Here is a 22,018-nt window from a genome sequence, read left to right on the forward strand (position 1 = left end):
GCCTTAACAAGTTATTTCTGATCGAGATGGCTTCAACGATTCAGTTACCTGCTGACTTTCGAACGGATTCGTTGTATGTGCTCGTCGCAAATTAATTAGAAAAACAAGAAGTGTAATGGATTGAAAAGATCTCAAACGACACACATATACATACAAAAGTACAAAGCTGTATACGTACATAAATAAAGCAAATATTGGTCAGTGAATGAAAAAATTCTATGTGTGAATAAGAGTATAATATTAATATATTTTTCTGTAACAACCACATCCATGTGTGGAAACAAATGTTCGTTCTTAAAAACGCACACGAATAAGCGTAGTGAAATCGGTAAAATACACCAAAAGAGTCAATCCACACGAAAAAAGTCTATATAATCGGCCGGCTAAAATTTAAACACAAAAAGGAAATATCCGTTTTGGAGCACATTTCCTCATATAATCCCACGGTATTCTTGGTTTACAACACAAAGGTGTGACGGTTAAGTTTATACATACATATTTAATAACTAATCGAGTACAATTTTTTTTCAAGTAAATACATAGAAATATGCTATCGCACCTTAACTGAACAACAACGAACGAAAATTTAACTTCGTGGCAGTGGCTCATGCTATCGGAGCGATCTCACTAGTTCTCTGTGTATTGGTGTTGATCAAGTATGTATTTTTTAAGCCCTGCTGTGACCTGATCTCATGTGTAAAACAATATATACAACTGCATGCACTCTTACATATGCATATGTATATTAGTTTTATACCTTGCAATTCTATTGTTTTCGTTTTTACTTTTATCCCCACCTTTTTAGATAAATAAAGCAAATATGAAGTTATGGAAGTTGAAATTATTGAACTTTTCATTTTCCATGATTAAAAATTCTTAATAATGTGAGTGAACACAGCTATGTTTTTTTTACAATAAAGCTGCTACTTAGAAATACATTTATCGAATATAGGGGAGTCCACAAAATAACTAAATACCGATTTACCTAAATAATCAACCATCGAATAGCGGCTCAACCGTTAATCATGCGCAATAAATAATAGCATACAACTGAACAGGTTCCGCTTCTTCAATGCCTTCTAGAAAAGCAATGGCCACCAGCGACAGCTAAATTGCAGTAACAGTTAATAGCTTTATGCGCGTAAAAGTAAAAAAGGTCTACAATATTTAAGAAACTACTTGGGTATTACTATTATACTATTAAATTGTGCCCAACAAACAATCATTCTTGTATATGTGTCTGCAGTTTTATTTCGTTAACCTCATCTTAGGGCAAGTGAAATAAAAATATTACAAATAGAGCGCTAAAGAGAGGTAGCAAAAGAGCAGGTGCTCCGTTTGTGGAACTCTAGTGGGAGAGGGTGGAGAAAGCTCAGTTTATCAGATTTAAAATGCGTCAGTAGTTAATATGACTTATTTATTTATTTGATTTGCAATAATATTAGTTAAAAAAGGTTTTCCCTTGCTTCGGTGTACCTTCTTATTGTTATCAAATTCTCATTCAAGCATATGTGAACTCCATGCAGCTACCGTGTTGCTTTTATATCGTGAGTACATATAATAACCCGAGACTATTGGTACACCTGTGTTCTTATTATCCCTTTTCAATTTTTAGCTTTTAACGTTTTTTTAGTCACTGTCGTTGTAAAGTAATCAGTACTTCTATGAATTGACTGTGATCACTATTTAACCGCTTAACACCAAATGCATGAGTATCAGCTACTTTACGGTGTAGCAAATTGTTGACCAATTATCAGTGACAGTCGTACTCATTGACTGAAAAGACAACAACACCGATCGAATGTTTTGCATTAAACGCACCATTGAGCGAAGATATATGGACAGAGAAATCGCAAAGGGCAACAAACTGTAGGCAGCTAATGCGCTGGCACATACAGTAGACAGCTAAGGCTCGCGCTGTTACGCCGCCATTGTCTTTACCGACTTTCTTGCTTCCGTTGCGACTATATTTATAATAGACTACCATACCATCTGCGGAACGGTAAATCAATTCGATGAGCAATGGGTATTGCTTGAATATAACATACCGAAGGTTTGAGATCTGATAAAAAAAATGGACAAGGCGCGTGCCTTTTATTTTTGACTCATAACAGGGCATGCAGTTTCTCGGATAAAGCTTTTCAGAGAATTTTGTACTATACTTCTTTTATGCTATCATATATATGTATGTATATACTGTAACAGAGGGCTCTAAATAATTGATTGTTTTAGAATACTGTTATTGGCTGTTTTTTGAGTCGGGGCTACATATCGTCGCACTAAAATTCGTGACCCAATTTTCATATTTTCTCTCATTACTGTCCATCGATTCTCGCTTTTTTATTTTATTTTGTATACATTAAAATTCATAAAGAGTTCAATTCCCCCGGTGCCTGGCATGTTTGCATTACTCTTAATAATGCTAATCATCTCTTTTTATGCTGTTTATCATGTATTTTTTAACAGATGCAAATAATTTCGATTATATTTGAGAAACTACAAGTGTATTTCATGCGGCCACGCAGCAGTTAACAACTAATATTGACTTCGCGAAAAAAATATGTTGATCTTACTTTGCCCCGACACAGTCGCGTGTTGAACTGAGCGTTAATACATAGCTGATGCGCACTCAAGTGTTACTGATAAAAACGATTAGCAACTTACATATGCCAATATGATTCAGTGCCCAATGTCTAATTTCAAACATGTAGAATGGCAATAACATTCAATTCGGATATTTCATTAAGATTTGTTTTTTTTTTTATGTTTGTTGATTTTTTCATAAAACACCTGCGTACCTATGTATATAAATATATACGTTTTGTTTTTGCATTATATGAATAGTTGGCATAAACGCTAAGTAATGCACGAAGGTCTACGGGCATGCAACAAATGAAACTGACTGCAAAATGAATTAATTCACTTTCTTTGCGCACGCGCCTTTTCTAAACGATTACTCGACGTTAACTTGGGACATTGCCCCACAATGTAACATCCCAACTTTAAATTCCTAAAGTAAGCTCACTATGAATTAAATACTAAAGTAGACAAACTAAATGGAACATTTTTTCCACATATGTATGTTCATATTTCATATTTGAAAATTAATAATTTCCTTCTGAACACGTCCATATAATTAACTCCTCAGTACATACTTGGTAGATTCTTGCCTTGAGCTTTTGTCAAGCTTTAAAATCCACCTATGCAGTCAATAATTAACAATATTCGGCAGATGCAGACAAAATACGCCTCCGCCGCTCCCACTTTTATTACGACGGTTTAAGTTATGTTTGTATTACTATCTCAAAACTAGCTGCTCTTTGGAATTTCATATAATTTTTGCTATATAAAGTGTACTTAAGTTAATATCAGTGTGATTTCTTGATTCACACAATAATTGAAAAATATTTTCAACAATATTAGTAAATATTTACTTCGAAATCATATTTCCTTTTCTGATCTATTCTTTGTCAACACCAAGTGCTGATATTTTTGCTTTGGAATGCGGTCGAACAACAATGTTAAACGGTGATGTTCAATGGTGGCGCTCCCAGTTGAAGCAAAACCAACTCTCTACGTCGCCCGAAAATATCCTCTCTTCAAACACACCACTTGTATCATTGTATTGTATGTGTTGTACCAAGTAGTTTACATAGCTGTTGTTCAAAGAGCATTCAGCACTCAAATTTCAGCTGCCCATAAAAACAAGTTCTGCACCGATTCCGGCTTTACTCTGTCCGATGATCGGTATGCATACTGTTAGACTACGTCAACTCGAAAATCTACCAGTTTGCATTCTTAATATACAAGTGAAGGCATTTGTCAAACATATTTCGGTGTTTTGTTATCTAAGCACGATTTAACGCAGTGAAATGTGTAAAACCTACTTCCACAATTAACTCGAACCCAAACAGGTGAAAGTTTTTTATATCTCGATTTCTTGCACATTGGTTTAAATTGTTTAGGTCTGTGGTAGCTCTGATCACTGCTTAAAACGAGTGTTGAAAGAGATAGAAATTAAATTGGAATAAAAGATCTAATGAACTACGAGTGTGCATTGGAATATTAAAGGAGTCAGTGAGATTGCTGTTTAATTTCACTTGGCAAGCAATTGTATGTATATACACAACTCCAATTGATAATGGGAATAAAAAAGGTCGGGAAGTTTGTGTCTTCAGTCTATTGATTTCGACAAACAGGCGCAAAAATATGGCAGCTGGTTGACATAGTGTGCATTATGTTAAATGTAAATATACATACATATATAGCAATCGAACAATTAATTCGGCGCAAAATTAATTATTGCTGATTCAATGATTGAACTGCACCCATTTTGCGCCATAGATATGTCGTACCGCCTCCGTTAAATATTCCAGCCCACAACATGAAATAATGGACATCTCGGTGGGTGTCACTAGCATAGGTGCATCATATCTATAAAATGTTGAAGTTTGCCTATATCGCTCAGCAATGAAAGCCCACACATACAAAAATTTTCGTTTTTCTTATTTTTGCTGTTTTGCAAACTTTTAAAATGAATCTAGCAATTATAATTCAAATGAATGAATTTTTTATGTGTAAGTGCCAGTGGTGAACAATTGACGATGCGTAGGGTGACGGTGAAAGTGTGTAAATAGTGTGAAAGGTGCCAAAGCGACGTGAGAAGGTTTGTTTATTTGCTGGTTAGCGTTGGGTTTAAGACGAATTTTTGCTAGCAATGTACGCGTTTATACCGTTGACTCAGTGGTATGTATATGAGTAAACAGAAATTAACCGCCCAAAATGTGTTTGATTATTTTTAGAAAACATTTTACAAATATTTATACATGAAAAATTTTGAAATTATTTTTAAAACCGTTTCTTTCAGAAATGCAGTTAATGAACAATTAACATAAAAAAGTAAATTTCTACTGAATACCTAAAAGACGACTTGTACTCTTACTCAGGGGCTAAGGCAGATATTTGGGGGAAATGGATTGGGTGGAAGGTGATTTGGTGTGGTTTGACCCCGGCGTGGGTCATCCCATACCAGGCGAAATACAAGAGGTGCATCGTGCTGCTCAAGTAATTGTTGTACAGGCGCTCATCAAAGGAAAGGTTAGTAAATATAGTACTTATGTTATCAGTAAATATCTATAACATTCAATGGTATAACATCGTACAGAACAAACTAAAATTTTTAGCAAATGTGGAAACAAAAATACCTGGACCTTATCATACAGAAGTTTGATATTTGTTTTGTTTATATGCTCTAAATCAAAGAGACTTTAACAGTGCAACAGAGTCGCTGTGCATGAGCAATGCCGCCATGAGACCGAAGCAAAATCAAAACATCAAATCCAATCTGTATAGCGAAGAACTCTTAGCCGTAATACCGGAATGCTGTGTTAAGCAGCAACACGTTTCTTGGCCACATCTTGGTCAGCGCTGTTAATATATACGTAGTTTTGTTATACATTTTATCTAACAAGAGTGCAGTGCAGTGCGCTGTGGAGAGTAGTTGCTGCATGGCATCTTCAGTTGGACAATTGCCGATGTCTCTTTTAAACTAATAACAGTCCACTCTACTGACTGACATTGCAAAGTGTAGACACGTAGTTTTCGCGCGGCGTCTGTTGTCTATCATTTTTTTAAGAAATAGTTTCACACAAGAGTTTCGATATTTTGCAAATAAGCATGCGTATTGTGCGTTTTCATCTAGAACCATGGCAGCGGTGCGGTTCCATCACGCCCAGCCCGGCTCCATCGCCGTCAATTGCGATTTTATCGCCTCACATACAGCGTCGTCAGCGGCCACCAAGCGTTGAGAATGTTCCTTCTACAAACACTCAACTTGCGATAGTGCACTTAAAGCAACGGCATGATCAGGAACGCAAAGCAAAAAATCGTTACCCGCAGTCTGTGAAAAAGCTTTCGACAATTTGCAGCGATGTCATAGCAAAACACGTTCGTAACTGTTGAATATCCAAAACATTACACATACTTACATACATATGTATGTGTACTTATACACACGATGCAAAACTCGTTTTCAAGCAGCTTATAATAATAATATGAATATAAGTTTAATCATACTACTCCTGTTCTCTATTTTAGGCCCAGACATTTGCACTGCAACCAGGAGAGGGAAATTTACGACCGCGACAAGATCTTGGAAGTAGTGGTGTAGATGATATGACAATGCTGGAGGATCTACACGAAGCTTCATTGCTATGGAACTTACGTCTGCGCTATGATAAAGGTCTCATTTATACCTTCGCTGGAAGCATTTTAATTGCTGTTAATCCATATAAAATGTTTCCCGATTCTTATGGACTAGAGGTAGCTAAGAAATATGCTGGAAAACCTTTGGGCACAATGCCACCACACTTGTTTGCCATAGGTGCAGCTGCACATGCTGCATTACCATCACCACAAGTGGTAGTAATATCTGGAGAATCTGGTTCAGGAAAGACAGAGTCAACTAAATTAGTAATGCAATATTTGGCTGCTGTAGTACCGGGTGGTGGTTCGGCATCAGCCGTCATTGCTGAACAGATACTTGAGGCAGCGCCACTGCTGGAGGCCTTTGGTAATGCTCGTACAGCTCGCAATGATAACAGTTCCCGATTTGGGAAATATCTTGAGGTTTACTTTAAAAATGGAGCAATTGTTGGTGCAAAAATTACGCAATACCTATTGGAAAAGTCGCGTATTGTGACACAGGCGCCTGGAGAGAGAAATTATCACGTTTTCTATGAAATGCTTGGTGGGTTGTCGGAGACTGAGCGGACAAAATATGGTCTGCTTGAAGCTGATAAATATTTTTACTTAAATCAAGGTGCTACAGACTGCGCCCCCGGACGAGTGGATTGGGACTCACTTCAAAGCGCCATGCAAGTCTTAGGCGTTTCAGAAGGAGAACGCGAGGGGATTATACGAGTATTGGCATCGGTGCTACATTTGGGAAATGTGTATTTTCATCGTCGCCAACTACGTCACGGTCAAGAAGGTGTGGAAGTTGGATCTGATGCTGAAATCAAATGGGCGGCACATTTGTTGCATATATCTGCTGATGGACTTCACAGAGCACTAACTAGTCGAATTACCGAGGCTCGATCGGAACGTTTGCACACTCCCCTTGGTATTGATCAGGCGCTAGATTCACGAGACGCCTTTGCCAAAGCATTATATGCTGGGCTTTTTAATTGGTTGGTATCGCGTATAAACTCTATAGTACAGAAAGGTGGCACCCATGACGCTCATCGCATATCAATTTTGGATATATTTGGCTTTGAAGATCTTGTGGAGAACTCATTTGAACAGTTATGTATAAATTATGCGAATGAAAATCTTCAATTATATTTCAATAAACATGTTTTTAAACTGGAACAAGCTGAATATTCACGCGAGCGACTTGAGTGGACGCCACTGACATGGGACGACAATTTACCAGTCATTCATTTGCTGGCTAAAAAACCGGTTGGTATATTTCACTTATTAGACGACGAATCCAATTTTCCTCGTGCAACAGATATGAGTTTCTTAGAGAAGTGTCACTATAACCATGCCCTTAATGAATTATATTCTCGACCACGAATAGGTGCTCAAGAATTCGGTATAACACATTACGCAGGCCAAGTATGGTATTGCGTTGACGGATTTCTAGATAAAAACCGAGATGCTTTGCGAAGTGATGTTTTGGAACTGTTGGGATCGAGCAAATTGCAGTTAGTGGTGGAATTAACGAAGCAATTGCGAGCTCAACGTGACTCCGGCAAAACTCTTCCAAAGGGAAGCAATGGTCGATTTGTAACAATGAAACCACGTACACCCACAGTTGCGGCTAGATTCTCCGACTCGCTGCAGCAGCTTCTTCAATCAATGGGACGTTGCAATCCTTGGTTCGTTCGCTGCATCAAACCGAATAACGAAAAACATGCATTAAAGATGGATATGCCCTGTGTTCTACAACAATTACGTTATTTAGGTATGCTTGATACTATTCAAATTAGGCAAAAGGGTTATCCAGTTCGTTTGAAATTTCAACACTTTGTCGAAAGGTATCGCCACCTTCTACGTACGCCACTTCCTCGTGGTACACCATATCGTGAATTGTGTCGCATTTTACTGGAGTCTCTTCCACGTACCGGTATAGAAGGACCCGATTTCCAACTAGGTGCAACACGCGTATTTCTACGAGAAGCCCTTCATCGACTGTTAGAAAGTGGACGTTCAGATCGTCTCAAGTCAGCAGCAGTTATTATACAAAAGAATGTTCGCGGCATGTTAGTACGTCGTCATATGTTCCGCAAAAAGAAAGCTGCTATAAAGATTCAATCAACTTGGCGGGGACATCGTGAATCGAACAAATATTCACAGCTTAAGAAGAGTGTAATTCAGGCTCAGTCCTTATGGCGAGGCAAGATGGATCGAAAGAGAGTTGCTAAACTTAAGGCTGATTATAAACGACGATTGGAAATGCAAAAAGCACAGAAAGAACGAGAAGCCAAAAAACTGGCTAGAGAGCATATAGAGCGAAGCCAAGTAGCTTATTTGGACATACCAGCGGAACTAGCTTTTATTTATTCAAAGATAGACGGTTGGACTCCTGTGCATGGCGATCGCCATCTTGTTAAAGTAGTTGGTACCGTACCAGGGCCACCTGTAGCAGGAGATTTGCCAAAGGATCTGGATCAATTCTCTTTTGGTAAATTCAGCTCCGTATATTGCAATGGTATGCGTTTATCACCACGACGAGAACCGATTGCAACACCGTTTCTCACAAGAGCTGCTTCGCGAGACCAAGATTTTCAAGATTCTTTGGCGGTATTCAAATTGATCCTTCGATGGACAAATGATAAAACTTTAGATGGAAATAAGGAAAAAGTTCTCTCAGATTATATTGTACACAAAGGATTATCCTCTCGCGGGCTACGAGATGAGATATTGGTTCAGCTATGTAATCAAGTTTATAACGCAGAGGATTCCAACTCCCAACGTATATGGCAATTGATGGCGCACTGTTTATCATGCTTTCAACCTGGTCCTGCATTTAGTAAATATTTGATGAAATTCATAATGGACAATGCACCATCATCAATGAAGGAACTCCTTTTGAAAAAAATTTTACGCAATTCAAATAATACGCAGGCAAATGCTTGTCGAAATTTTGTACCATCATGGGTTGAATGGCGAGCTATCTCAAAAATGTCGGATATCGCGGTATCTTTGACGATGCCAGATGATACTTCTCAAACTGTTGCAATTGATTCATGGACTACTTGTGAAGAAGCAGCCTCCCTGGCTATATCTACTCTCGGGATAACAAATCGTGGCTGGACAGTCGTCTTAGATGATGGAAAGTTGATCACTGATTCATGTGGTTTGGACTACGTTTTAGATTTAATATCAGAAAAAGAATTATGTCCAGCCTTCCCTGCTGTTCGAAGTGATCTTTTTAAAACTGGTGCTAAGTTTGTGCGAACAAATATGCCTGAATCCGAGTCAAATAGCCCTAAAAGGCCGCAAATTCCACCTCCAGAACCTCCAAAAGCTAAACAGAGTACATCGAAAGAATCCCCTATCGCCGAGCCTAAAATAGAGCAGCCAGTTAGGAAAACATCAAGAGATTTGTTGTCACGAAGTTCCGTACTTAATGAAAGATATTTTGAACAAGAAAAAAATAGATCAAAATCATTAGATGACCTACTAGCCGGAGATGTTGCTGATCTTGATCCAACTCCTGAACCTGAACCCTTAACAAATCTTGGTCTATCTGAAAGTCGACTAAATGATAGGTATCACTCTGCAGAGCGTTTGACGCCTATGGGAAAAGAAACTGGTCCTCGCTATCAAAAGTCGCAACATGCTGGTCGTCGATCACATGCTGGTTCTCACTCTAGCAAATACATGGAAAAATCCGAGTATGCAACTCGTTCCTCAGCAATGTCAGACACAAGTGAAGCGCCATCGTTGGCTTCGCACGTTCGTCGCGTACGTGTACCATCCCAAGCTTCGGATGTCGATCAATTCCTTGATGATTTATTTAGTCCTGTACTAGATGGATCTTTGGATGAATTATCAGATGCAAGATCATTGGCAGCAAGCATACGAGGAGGCGGAGAGAAACAGTTAGAGAATACTAAAGCCTCAACTGATATTTACGAGTTTTTAGAAGTTCCTAACACTCTTCAATCGTCTGTAGACCTTTTTACAAATGTGGATGCCCTCTGCGAAAAAATTAAAGGCGGTGGCGATAAAAAGGATGGTAATGACGAATCATCAACTAATAATTTGGATGAGTACATAACGGGTCTCTTTAAGCCGATATTTATCAATGAAGCAGTTAACACACTAACAAAACAAGCTGAACTAATAGAGATCATTAAAGGGGGTGGTACCACACACACACAATCCACATCTAATTCTAGTTTCGTCACTTCACCGGTGGTTAGCCCAATAAGCCCCATGATTGCAAATGCGGATAATATTATGCAAATGATTAATATTCCTCCTGACACGGATCCTAATTTATATCAACAACAAGTTCAACGCGCGTTTCTGCAATCTGCAATGGCCCAAAACTTGCAAATTCAACAGCAGTTACTGGCACAAAATCAAGCTTTACAAACATTACTCAGCCAGCAGGATACACCTACGGGTACAACATCTCCACCCTTAGTACCCGTGCTAACAACAGTGCAGCAAACCAGTCTCACAACAAAAAATGTAATGACTAACGTAAACCCTTCACCACCAGTAATTCAAAATAATGTTCGAAAACAAAGTGTTAAAAACAGAATTTCTCAATTTTCTGAGAACGACCGAAACAGAAAAGCCTCCTCAGAAAGTGTTGGATCTTTAATACCACCTCCACCGCCTCCGCCTATGCCTCCACCTATAGAAGCTAAAGATCCATCAGAAACACGACATTTTCTTGATCCCTATGGTCGAGCGAAGACAGTAAGAATAGGGAAGTGGCGTTGGCCACCACCACAGGATGCCCCTCAGTTTGAAACTGAGGAAGACTTTTTTGCTTTCAAAATGCGGCAGTCTCAACGAAAAACTACACCGCAATCACAGTTTCACAGCAGTAACGGTTCATTGACTGGCTCAGCCATGGAATGGGAGGAATTTGAAATCGATACTTCTAATAGCCCATCCCCTGTTTCTAATATGCCACAAATGCATGCTCAAATGGTGCGAACAACTCTTAAGATCGAAACAACCGGAAATAAAATTTCTAATAAGGAGGTTATTGAACAGCAACAACAGCAAACATTAGTAACGACGAAAGTTGCTAAAAAGAGCTTCGAAATCGGTGCTGAAAGACCCCCACCTGGAAGTGTTGGCAAACTAAAATTAAGTTCTGAAATGCGTCAGAGATTGGAACAAGTAACTGCTGGTCATTCTGTCCGTTCAACGGTTAGTACCAAGTCAGAGCAGAGAACCCCAGCTAAACTTGAAGATACAAGAAAACTGATGTTACAGCAGCAACTAAGTGGACATTTTCTGAATATTGAAAGCAAACATGATAAGGACTTGCCCTCAGTGCGTTCACAAATTGAGCGTATGGAGGGTAAGCTTTCTCCCCCACCAATTTGGCCAACTGGTGTGCCTCCAGCTCCAAGCGTTCCGGCTCCACCGCCACCCATACGCCCCCCATCAATTGCACCCCCAGCTCCACCCCCTGCTCCAAAAACACCACCAACCCAACTCGGTTTTGAGGAGGATGACGTTATTTTCCGTAGTCAAAATGGTAAAGATATTCCAGCATTTATACAACGACAAGATCGAGACACTTTTGGAGCTCGCCATAACTGGAATGGCTCTGATGATTCTAAGGAGACATATGACTCTTGGGGACGTGCCGAAGCGGCCAAACTAGATATGGTGTATGAAACTAGTTTTAAAAAGGAAATTAAAAGTGAGCGAGAACGATCCAGATCACGATCTCGTTCCCGAGATCGCGATGACTTTTCAGAATCTGTTTGGGATCGAGCAGAAGTTGAAGGTCCATCTTCAAGTGGTAGCGATCGAGAAAAGGAGCGTGAAAAACGAGAACGTATCTACGAAATAAGACAAGTTGAACGTGAAAAAGAGAGCAATAAAGTATATCATCCGGCGCCACCCAAGGTGATAATGGCTACTGTCGAACGCGCTGATAAATCATCCATAGTTTCTCAAATGGAACGTAAGTTTTCGCAACCCTCCTTGCAAACCAACCAGAAACCAAACACTGCTTCAGTCAGCATGAATCCCGCCCCAATCACAGGTCCTGCCACATTTCGAACACATATGGCACAAAAATATGAAAAAGAACGTAAGCGAAAATCGTCTGCATCCACAGAACTGTCACAAAGTACACGTCGCGAAGAAGAGACTGATGGTGGCGACGAATGGCCATTGCCAGCTATACCAGCTCCTGTACCAGCCCCTCCGTCCATTAAAAGCCCAGCCACTGCGTGTTTCACATATAACAGGGTGCCATGGAGACTACGTGTCCGTAAAGAGGTCTTTCATCCGAATGAACCTATAGGCCCACCTATTGCATTGGATTTACTTTTCTCACAGGTGGTAGCCGACGTTTTTGGAATCACTCCCTGTTTACGCATTTCTCCACAAGAGAAATCTGTGGCAGTGAGTATGCTGAACGGGCATGGCGTAACAGTTGAGACTATATATAGTCAAAATGTTAGAGCATTGGTTAAACGTCATCTGATCGACATGGCACGCGGTTGGCCACTGTATTTTGCTCGTCTATTTGCAGTACAGGGCGCTCCACAGTATCCCGATGTTTCAATAATGGGTATTTCCCACAACGGTATTTACTTAGCACGCCGCGATGCAGAATATCTGATTGTTGTGCAAGCCATTTCATTGAGCGAAATTCAAAATGCAATCACACTGCCCCGACCTGCTTCATTGCAGTTAAATATACGCAGTGGAGAGCATTTGGCATTGCATGCAGCTCGGGCAGCCTCTATTCAGGCGATGATTACCACATTTGTTCAAGAGTATCGCAAGGTAAGTGAACAAACATTTCTCACGCACCAACTATATATGTACATATGTATATAAAAAATGTATTCAATAGAACAAAAAGAGGCTGCTTATTATAATATCCATAAAAATAATTGTACTAATACATATGTATTAATACCTGGCAGAATTGAAAATATTTTACTAGTTGATATGTCGTCCCAAAATACATGCATATTTTAAGAACAAAAATGGGAAATATAAACACATTGATAGACTGACAATAGCCGACGGAAGCGAAATGCCGGGCAAATTTGTAAACAAACGATGATTATAAAGCGACTGATTTCTAAAGCGTCCTATGCAATTGCGCCATACAAAAACCGGCTTGATCACACGACGAATCAAATAGGTTTATTCATAAATTTTACAATTAAAATAAAAGTCTCAAATGATAATGATAAAAGCTAGTATTTTGTGAAGGCAAAGTTTCATGGCCAAAAAGCCTTTTGTGTTTTACATATGTATGTATGTTTGTATCTCTGTGCTATGAAATTGCCCACATACTTACATACATATGTATATCACATAGGTATGCACAAGTGAGTACGCAAGTTAAAGATGCAATCTTTTATAATCAACAATTATGACAGTTTAGGTAAGCTTATTATATTGTTTATAACACCTATTTTTTTATATTCACCTATATTACAACTAAGCATACATATATGTATGTGAACGAAGTTGGAAATGTTGTAAACATTATGCATTCATGAATAAATTAATATGTATTTACCAAGCAAAATATGAAAGCTTCCATGCATCAAAATTAAACTAAAAAATAGAGTTCATTCAATTAAATTTCCACATTTTCGGGCTGAGCACACGTCCAAAACGCTACATCTATAATGTCAGAAGTATTTCAAATGTAATGGCGAGTTCTGCATATGCACACATACTTATTTGTGTATGTGTTTGAATATAAGTATATATGTACATATACCACTATCCATGCACAAACACATACATGCGTGTACAAATATATAGACAACGGATACCATTTTCTGACTCTTTGCTAGCTACAAAGTTGATCGTGGGCACAGTAAGCGAGTCTATAGATTCGACAAAAAAGTGCACTGAAACACACTCGTATGAGTATTAAGCCACGTACAGCTATCCACTGACGCACATACATACATGCATAAGTGTACAATGTGTATATGTATTTATATAATGCCGCAACTTGGCTTTCTGTCGACGATTGCTTGGTTAGTGAAATGGTCAAGTGAGTGCTCCGCGATTTTCAAATCTTTAGTTGCGACAAACGAGCTTCGGTGGCTACTACAGCTGTGCGGAAAATTTACCGTTTAATCACATAGCTGCAGAAAGTTTTTTTAGTCTCCAACAATTGGTATTATTAGATTTTTTTATATTTTTAACGGGATGAGAGATGGTCAGGCAACCAGTCGCGTAAAATAATAAAACGATTCGTAACTGTCACATAAGGTTATTGTATATCCGGTTGTAGTGCAATTAGTTCCGCTGCATCATATATGAATATACATATATAAAATAATAAAAAGTGAACATCATAGACAAAGTGTTGCAAGTTATGTATATTGAAACCGTTCTTACTCGATCGAATAAATGCGTAAACGTAATTGCGATGTTCAGCAGCTGGTATTTGGTCAATTGACAATAACTAGTACGCGCATAGAGTTCGTTGACAGTGCCGCGAAGCAGCTCAGTCGGTTACTTAGCCAATTACGGCCTTTTAATTGCGCAGAGACTTTGGTGTGCGGTCGGTGCTAATCGGTGCGCATATACAACTTTCACTTGTTTTGCAGCAAAGTTAACTAAAACAAGATGCTAGATACAATTTAAACAAAAGAAATATAGATACATATGTACATATGTATATGCCTGCAGACATGTGTGCCACTAAATTTAAATGAAGTTAAAGTTAAATTTGTCGAAACATATGCACATGCGTATAATGAATATGTGTCTGAAAAATGGACTATAAATTTCTTAAAGTTTTTAGCCGTACGTAGCAAAAATGTCATCTCAAGCGCAATCGATGTCTTCTTCTAAATCTCAAAGCAGCCACAGTAGTGGCTCATCTCACCATAAATTCAGCAGTATCGTCAATAAAGTTGAGTCTTTGATCAATAAAATGAACAATGACAAATTTAATAACTTTAAGCTACTCCAAAGCAATGCATTACTTCCTGGGCGGAAGTTAACATCTCGAATAGATGGACGTAGCAGTGTGACGAGCACGTTCCAGTCGGAGGAATTCGTTTTAAATTCTTGTGTGGAGTGTACCACTCAGCAAAATCAGCAAGGATTAGAAACCTTTGATGACACCCTGACGCGAACGGCATCTTTAGATTCCTTGAATCAGCTAACTGATGTGGAAGATGCGTTCGATAATCAAGATTTGATTTATACCGATTCGGATGATGCGGAAATTGCACATATAACTGGTACAACTGCTGTTCAGGTACATCGCCGTAGCGATTTGGATCAATTAACAGACGAGACAATTCGCGAATTCAATGAACAATGCTCCTCTCTGAGTCATGACGTTGACTTTGAAAATGCATGGAGTGCGGAGGATGATGAAGAGAAATGTTGGACGCAAGCTAGTGACGATAAAGGTTATTCTGGTGATAGTGATAGTCAAAAGAATGTCAACGAAACTTTTGGCAAGATATACAGATGTGAAACATATAGTAACCGCAGTGATAGTAACAATAGTAACGGCAATAACAGTTTTAACAATAGTGAAAACGGAAAATACCAAAGAGATACAAATAATAACAATAAGAGAGAGATTGTGCAACTAAATCATTCTCCAGAAAAAACTTGGAGTTCTATGCAACAAAAACAACAAAACTGTCAAGATAATGATTCCGAATTCGCGCAACAAAGTTATATTAATGGGTCTGAGGCGGACGGAAATGAAAACACGGAAGCTTGTCATGAACAATGCAATCCAGAAAATGGATATGAAAATTCATCGATAATTACTGCTGATGTAAACAGTAATAATGATACCCATAACGGTAGCATTAACAACACCACTAATCAAACGCAAATATCAACTAAGCGACGTCCAAGCCTGGCAAGTAGTGGTTCTGTTGGCCGAATGGAGACCATTCTCGAGGAACCTGGCGAATGCAAAGTATCTGTTAAAGAAATATTGGCAAGATTTGAAACAATGAGCCTCACAGAGGTAAAATTATTATCTGCAGCTATTTGTTACTTTTAAATATCCCTTCTACTGCACTTAACACAATTCTACTGTAATTTTATATTACTTTAATTAAAAACAAGAAAAAACGTTAACTTCGGTTGCACCGAAGCTAAATACCCTTCACAGGTGCATTTATGTTAGTAACTATGTGTTTAGTTTGTATGGAAGCTATATGCTATAGTAATCCGTTCTAAACAAGTTTTTTAGAGATTACTTTGTTGCCTTAAAAAATAACATATTCCAAATTTCGTGAATATATCTTGTTAAATGTGAAAGTTGTCCATACAAGAACTTGATTCCGATCGTTCAGTTTGTATGGCAACTATATGCTACAGTAAACCGATCTGAACAATTTCTTCGGAAATTACATTGTTGCCTTAGGAAATAACATATTCCAAATTTCGTGAATATATCTTTTCAAATGTGAAAGTTTTCCATACAAGCATTTGATTCCGATCGTTCAGTTTGTATGGCAGCTATATGCTATAGTTAACCGATCTGAACAATTTCTTCGGAGATTACATTGTTGCCATAGAAAATAACATATACCAAATTTCGTGAATATATCTTTTCAAATGTGAAAGTTTTCCATACAAGCATTTGATTCCGATCGTTCAGTTTGTATGGCAGCTATATGTTATAGTGGTCCGATATCGGCCATTCCGACAAATGAGCAGCTTCTTGAAGAGAAAATGACGTTTGCAAAATTTCAAAACGATATCTTAAAAACTGAGGGACTAGTTCGTATATATACAGACAGACGGACAGACGGACAGACAGACGGACATGGCTAAATCGACTCAGCTCGACATACTGATCATTTATATATATACTTTATAGGGTCTCCGACGATTCCTTCTGGGTGTTACAAACTTCGTGACAAACTTAATATACCCTGTTTAGGGTATAATGAAAATATTGATATACAAACATATGTATGTATAGTATACAAACTATATATGATGTGTTTGCGTTTAGCAGATATTTTGTAGGAACATCTATTTTGAAGTGTGCCATTAGATACTACAGTAATATCATTACAATTTAACCATAATAATAACGATGTATGAAACGGATATGAAATTCTTTTCGCTGAACTTCGAGAACAATTATTATTTTGATTCGTTAGTATATAATTCATTGTTTCTATCTATACTATATGCATACATATGTACATATATGACATATAATACATAAACAGCGGTTGTATGCACATATGTATATGCTGATATGCTGTTTGCCTGTACAGACATATGTATGTATGTACATATATATCAATGGCCTGGGATGCATGGAGGCCAAAAATTAATTAGCTGAGATGCAAACAGAGCAGAGTTCAATTCTACATTTCGAATATAAAATAATTAACTTGAAAATATGAAATAGAAAGTTACAGGTGCATGAAAATGATCCGAATAGCAACGAAATTACATGAGTTTATAAATATGGTCAGTGTTGTGACTGAACGGTCATTTTGGTGCATCGGCGCAAACCGCAATTCGCACTTCAGACTGGTTCATAGCCGTTGTGTTGTATCACATATGTACTTGCAACATATATTTATTTCATTATCAAAGTGAACGAGAATAAATGAAATTAAATTCACAGTCTTAATTTTCTCACTGGACGTGCTGCGTACAGGTGAAATGCATTGTTGAAGCGGTTCGGTGCCCGTACCGTACCGTCAGCCGTGAGCTACAGCTTCATAACATATGTACATATGTATGTATAAGTATGAACACTAGTAAAAAACGCAACACTTTAAGATGTAATGTATTTGGACGCATAAACATGTTCATTGTACTCTTATGTGTGTATACGTATGTATGTATGTAGTTATGTGCATATGTAATATACAAATTCACCATAAATGTGTCTATGAATGAATTTGTGTGTGTAATTGCTTAGTATAAAATGCTCTTAGGCTGTGAAGTCACTAGGACGCACCATAACGGTCACATACGCTGTGCTGCTGAAACTGGCCCAGTTCGTGTTGTTGCCATGATCATTTAACAACAAAGTTTAAAAAATATCTCATCTAATAAAAATCATTTTAATGTAATAAGTTAGGCCGTTAAAAATATGCGTGTAAACACATTTTCATCGTTTGTACAGATAATACCCAAAAAGGTTTTAGGGCAGAATCCTTAGTGTCAAGGCATTTTATCAAAGAATGTTCAAGAGGAATGAATATGGAAAAAAACTAAGCAATATTTAAAAAGCATGAAATTGATTTTATAACTTTTTTCATGTTTAATATTACTTAATTTACCCCGACATAGTTGGTCATTGTTAATAACAAGCATTAATATAAACACCGACTCGGTAAAACTTTTTAGCCAAAGGACAAACTTAAAATACAAAAAAAAAAAAACGGAAAAAGTCCGAATGAACTCTAAACGAGGAAGTATCACCCATGTATACCCATCCCTATATACCTGTATATATATTTGTATCCTCCACGGAAAATTGTCGGTTTGATCAAACCGCGCTGTAAATAGTTAAATATGCAAAAGAGCGTGGGTTACCCGTTACAAATATACGTGCATACACACTTCAACTAACATTTATGTCTACTGTTTCAACAGTTTGTTTGAATACTGCATGATTTATTTTCTTGAAGTGGTGTACAGCTTTCACAATTGCTTCGATAGACCAGTTTTTGGCCACTGATATGTACATATATGAATGACTTCATAACGGTAACATTTATTTTCCAAATTTCAGAGCCAATCGAAAGCATCTACACTATCTTCGGGTGCCCGTGCAGCTGCACAAACACTCAATGTTCCAATTGAACGTTTGGAATCGCGCCAATCCAATCACCGTGAACATGGAAACGCGGTCAATAACCATAACGATGTTGTAGCAATGACCTCTGCAAGTGGCCATGAAATTAACATGGAAAAGTCAGTTGCTATGCAACATGGACGACATAGTGTCGACACAGAGGTCGATGTTCATCAGGACGCACACCATATAATGGATAGCGAGGCTGAATCAACGGCAATTACTGCGGACCGTCATCAGTTCACAAAACAATCGAGTTACCTGCATCCTACGCGTAAAGTCTCGAATACCCAACAACAACATACGCAGCAACATCAACAACTTCAACATGGTAGCAATCACGTTTCGATGTCACATCAGCTTGATGCCAATTATTTGACAGAGGAACCAAATGGCAGCAATGGACCATCGCCATCTGTAACTAAATATTCTCTTCTTCAATTTGCCATGCAACACTTCCGGAATGAGTAATGGAATTTATTCACATATGCTTTCAACATACTTTCTTATTTACCAAACTTTTCACTTTTCAGTCAATACCCTGAAGGTCGTGTGAATAATCGCGATGCCGTTCGAGATCATGCCGATCGTAGAACACCTTCTTATGCAGATTTGGTGAAATGGCAAGGAACTCCGATTCGTATGCCGTTGCTGCGGTTGCCCAATGATCTGGCACCTTTGGCGCTTGAATGTTTTGAATGTATTTTACGCTATTGTGGCGATATACCGCACGATCCTGAGCTTACCGAAGTCAAATGTGTTTACACTGTGCTCATGGTAAGTTAAAAAATAAAAATATTGTGGTCTTGTTCAGCTTTTAAATGTGATAAAAAAAATTATAGCATTGCCACAAGTATTTGGCGCTGCGGGACGAAGTATACTGTCAGTTGATGAAACAAACGACTGCTAATCGCTCTCCATGCCCGGATTCCGCCCAACGCGCATGGCGTTTACTGAGCATTTTAGCAGCATACTTTGGTTGTTCAGATGCGCTACGCCCTTACTTAATGGAACACTTGACATCAGCAGCTTCAGATCGACGACGTTCTTGTCATGGCACCGCCGCAGTTTGCCTAGCCAATTTGCGTAAAACAGCGCGCTGCGGTGGGCGTAAAAACGTGCCTAGTGTTGAGGAAGTTACTGCTGTGTCAGCTGGACGTTCAGCGCGTCGTCAAATTTATCGTCTACCTGGAGGGGCGGAACGCGTAGTAAACACTCGCTGCTCCACTGTGGTCGCTGACGTTATTGCCGAACTTTGTGCATTACTGAGTGTGGAGTCGGAAGCTGAACAACAGGAATTTTCTTTATACTGCATTGTTCAAGGTGACGCTTTTACTATGCCCCTGGCAGCCGATGAATATATATTAGACGTTACCACGGAGCTCCTTAAATCAGGTCAACCATTCTACTTAATATTCTGCCGATCCGTTTGGCATTTTCCTTTAAAACGAGAACCAGCACCAACGCCGCTATACGTAGAAGTACTCTTTAATCAAGTGGCTCCAGATTACTTAGAGGGTTTGTTATTAGAACTACCTGGAAACGGTGTACCAATTCCAGAGATAGTCCGCGATATGGCACGTATAGCAGCATTACTTCATCGTGCTGCTGATTTAACACATGTTCCGGCTATGAAAGAAATCAAATTTCTATTACCCAAACCGGCGCTTAGTGTTCGAGAAATCCGTCCTGCACAATGGGTAAGCTTAGTGCAATCAGCTTGGCCACAAATTGCTGGATTAACACCTGGACAAGTAAAAGCTCAATTTCTTACGGTACTATCTGCGTGGCCTCTGTTCGGCAGTAGTTTCTTTGCGGTGAAACGCATTTGGGCCGAAGAGGGACCCCACGTCGAAGACAGCAACCCAATGTGGCGTGATTTGATATTGGCCTTAAATAGACGCGGTGTGCTATTCCTGGATCCAAACACGCACGAAACACTACAGCACTGGCCATTCATGGAAGTTATTTCCACACGCAAAGTAAGTACACTTACATACATACATATGTGTGTACCTAAATCTGATTTCACATTTTTACTTAATAACTCAAATATTTTAGGTGCGTTCGGAAGACGGTGCACTCTTTTTGGACATGAAAGTGGGCAATCTTATGCAGCAACGCGTTATACGCGTCCAAACTGAACAAGCACATGAGATATCTCGACTCGTGCGGCAATATATAACAATGGCGCAAATTAGCCAAAGAGACAAACGAGAACTGAATTAAATTCAAATTAAGTAGTTTGTTTCGCAGTAAAATTGAAATTCTATACGATTTCAATCTTATATAACGTTATTTCTCTAATATCTATATCTAGTTTTATAGTAATATTTGTAGCTCTTTAAGATAATTGACTTTATCGGAAGCAAAATTCTTGAATGTGAGCAGCTATACAAGAATACAATCTGATCGGCGGCTCGGTGGATATTATACTAACATACGTATATCTGCTATAAATAAAGTTTTCATTTGTTCAAATTGTTACAGTATCTATAAATTCTTATGTACATACAGTACATTATAAATATACATATCTAATAATTAGAGAATGGAAAAAATAAATATACATTCATATAATCTTAAATTATTTTTCACTTAGAGAATCACGTAAGAAGTTATTTTATATTATTAAAATGGTTCATGCAATATGTTGAAAGTTTTGTTGATATGCGAGTCTTCCATTTTCAATTCAAATTTAAGGAAATTTTTTTAATTAGTTATTTAAACATCCTACCTATGATGTGCAGCTGGCTTATCTACATATACGAGTATGTGTAAACTCGTATGCGTCGATTTATATAAAAATGTATTTCAAAATCAGAATTTAATGTCACTTACCACTGAAAAGGCGGGTGCAGTTTTGAAATGAATATCAACCGGAAGGAGGTCACACACTGAACGCACGCTGTGCAATGCATGGAAATTTCCATTCGAAAACTTGTACACAATTGCATTTATTCAGCGCGCATGAGTAATCAAAATACTTTTAAAATATGAAAA

General features: G+C 38.3%; 1 protein-coding gene across 3 annotated transcripts; it reads left to right on the forward strand.

The window, feature by feature from the left end:
* The first annotated feature begins 17 nt into the window (after nucleotides 1–17).
* Nucleotides 18–21,496, forward strand: LOC120774867 (unconventional myosin-XV). Of its 3 annotated transcripts, XM_040104697.1 has the most exons (8): nucleotides 18–470; nucleotides 533–656; nucleotides 4,868–5,097; nucleotides 6,097–13,008; nucleotides 18,953–19,482; nucleotides 19,549–19,792; nucleotides 19,858–20,997; nucleotides 21,077–21,496. In XM_040104697.1, exons 3-8 carry the CDS (start codon nucleotides 4,972–4,974, stop codon nucleotides 21,242–21,244), a joined length of 9,120 nt encoding a protein of 3,039 aa, XP_039960631.1. In that variant the 5' UTR covers nucleotides 18–470; nucleotides 533–656; nucleotides 4,868–4,971; the 3' UTR covers nucleotides 21,245–21,496. The 3 variants fall into 3 exon arrangements, with proteins under 3 accessions (XP_039960631.1, XP_039960632.1, XP_039960633.1); XM_040104698.1 differs by lacking the exon at nucleotides 533–656; XM_040104699.1 differs by lacking the exon at nucleotides 533–656 and having other exon boundaries at nucleotides 18–197.
* The last annotated feature ends 522 nt before the right edge of the window (nucleotides 21,497–22,018 follow it).

This window comes from Bactrocera tryoni, chromosome 4 (assembly GCF_016617805.1).
Source record: "Bactrocera tryoni isolate S06 chromosome 4, CSIRO_BtryS06_freeze2, whole genome shotgun sequence".
NCBI lineage: Eukaryota > Metazoa > Arthropoda > Insecta > Diptera > Tephritidae > Bactrocera > Bactrocera tryoni.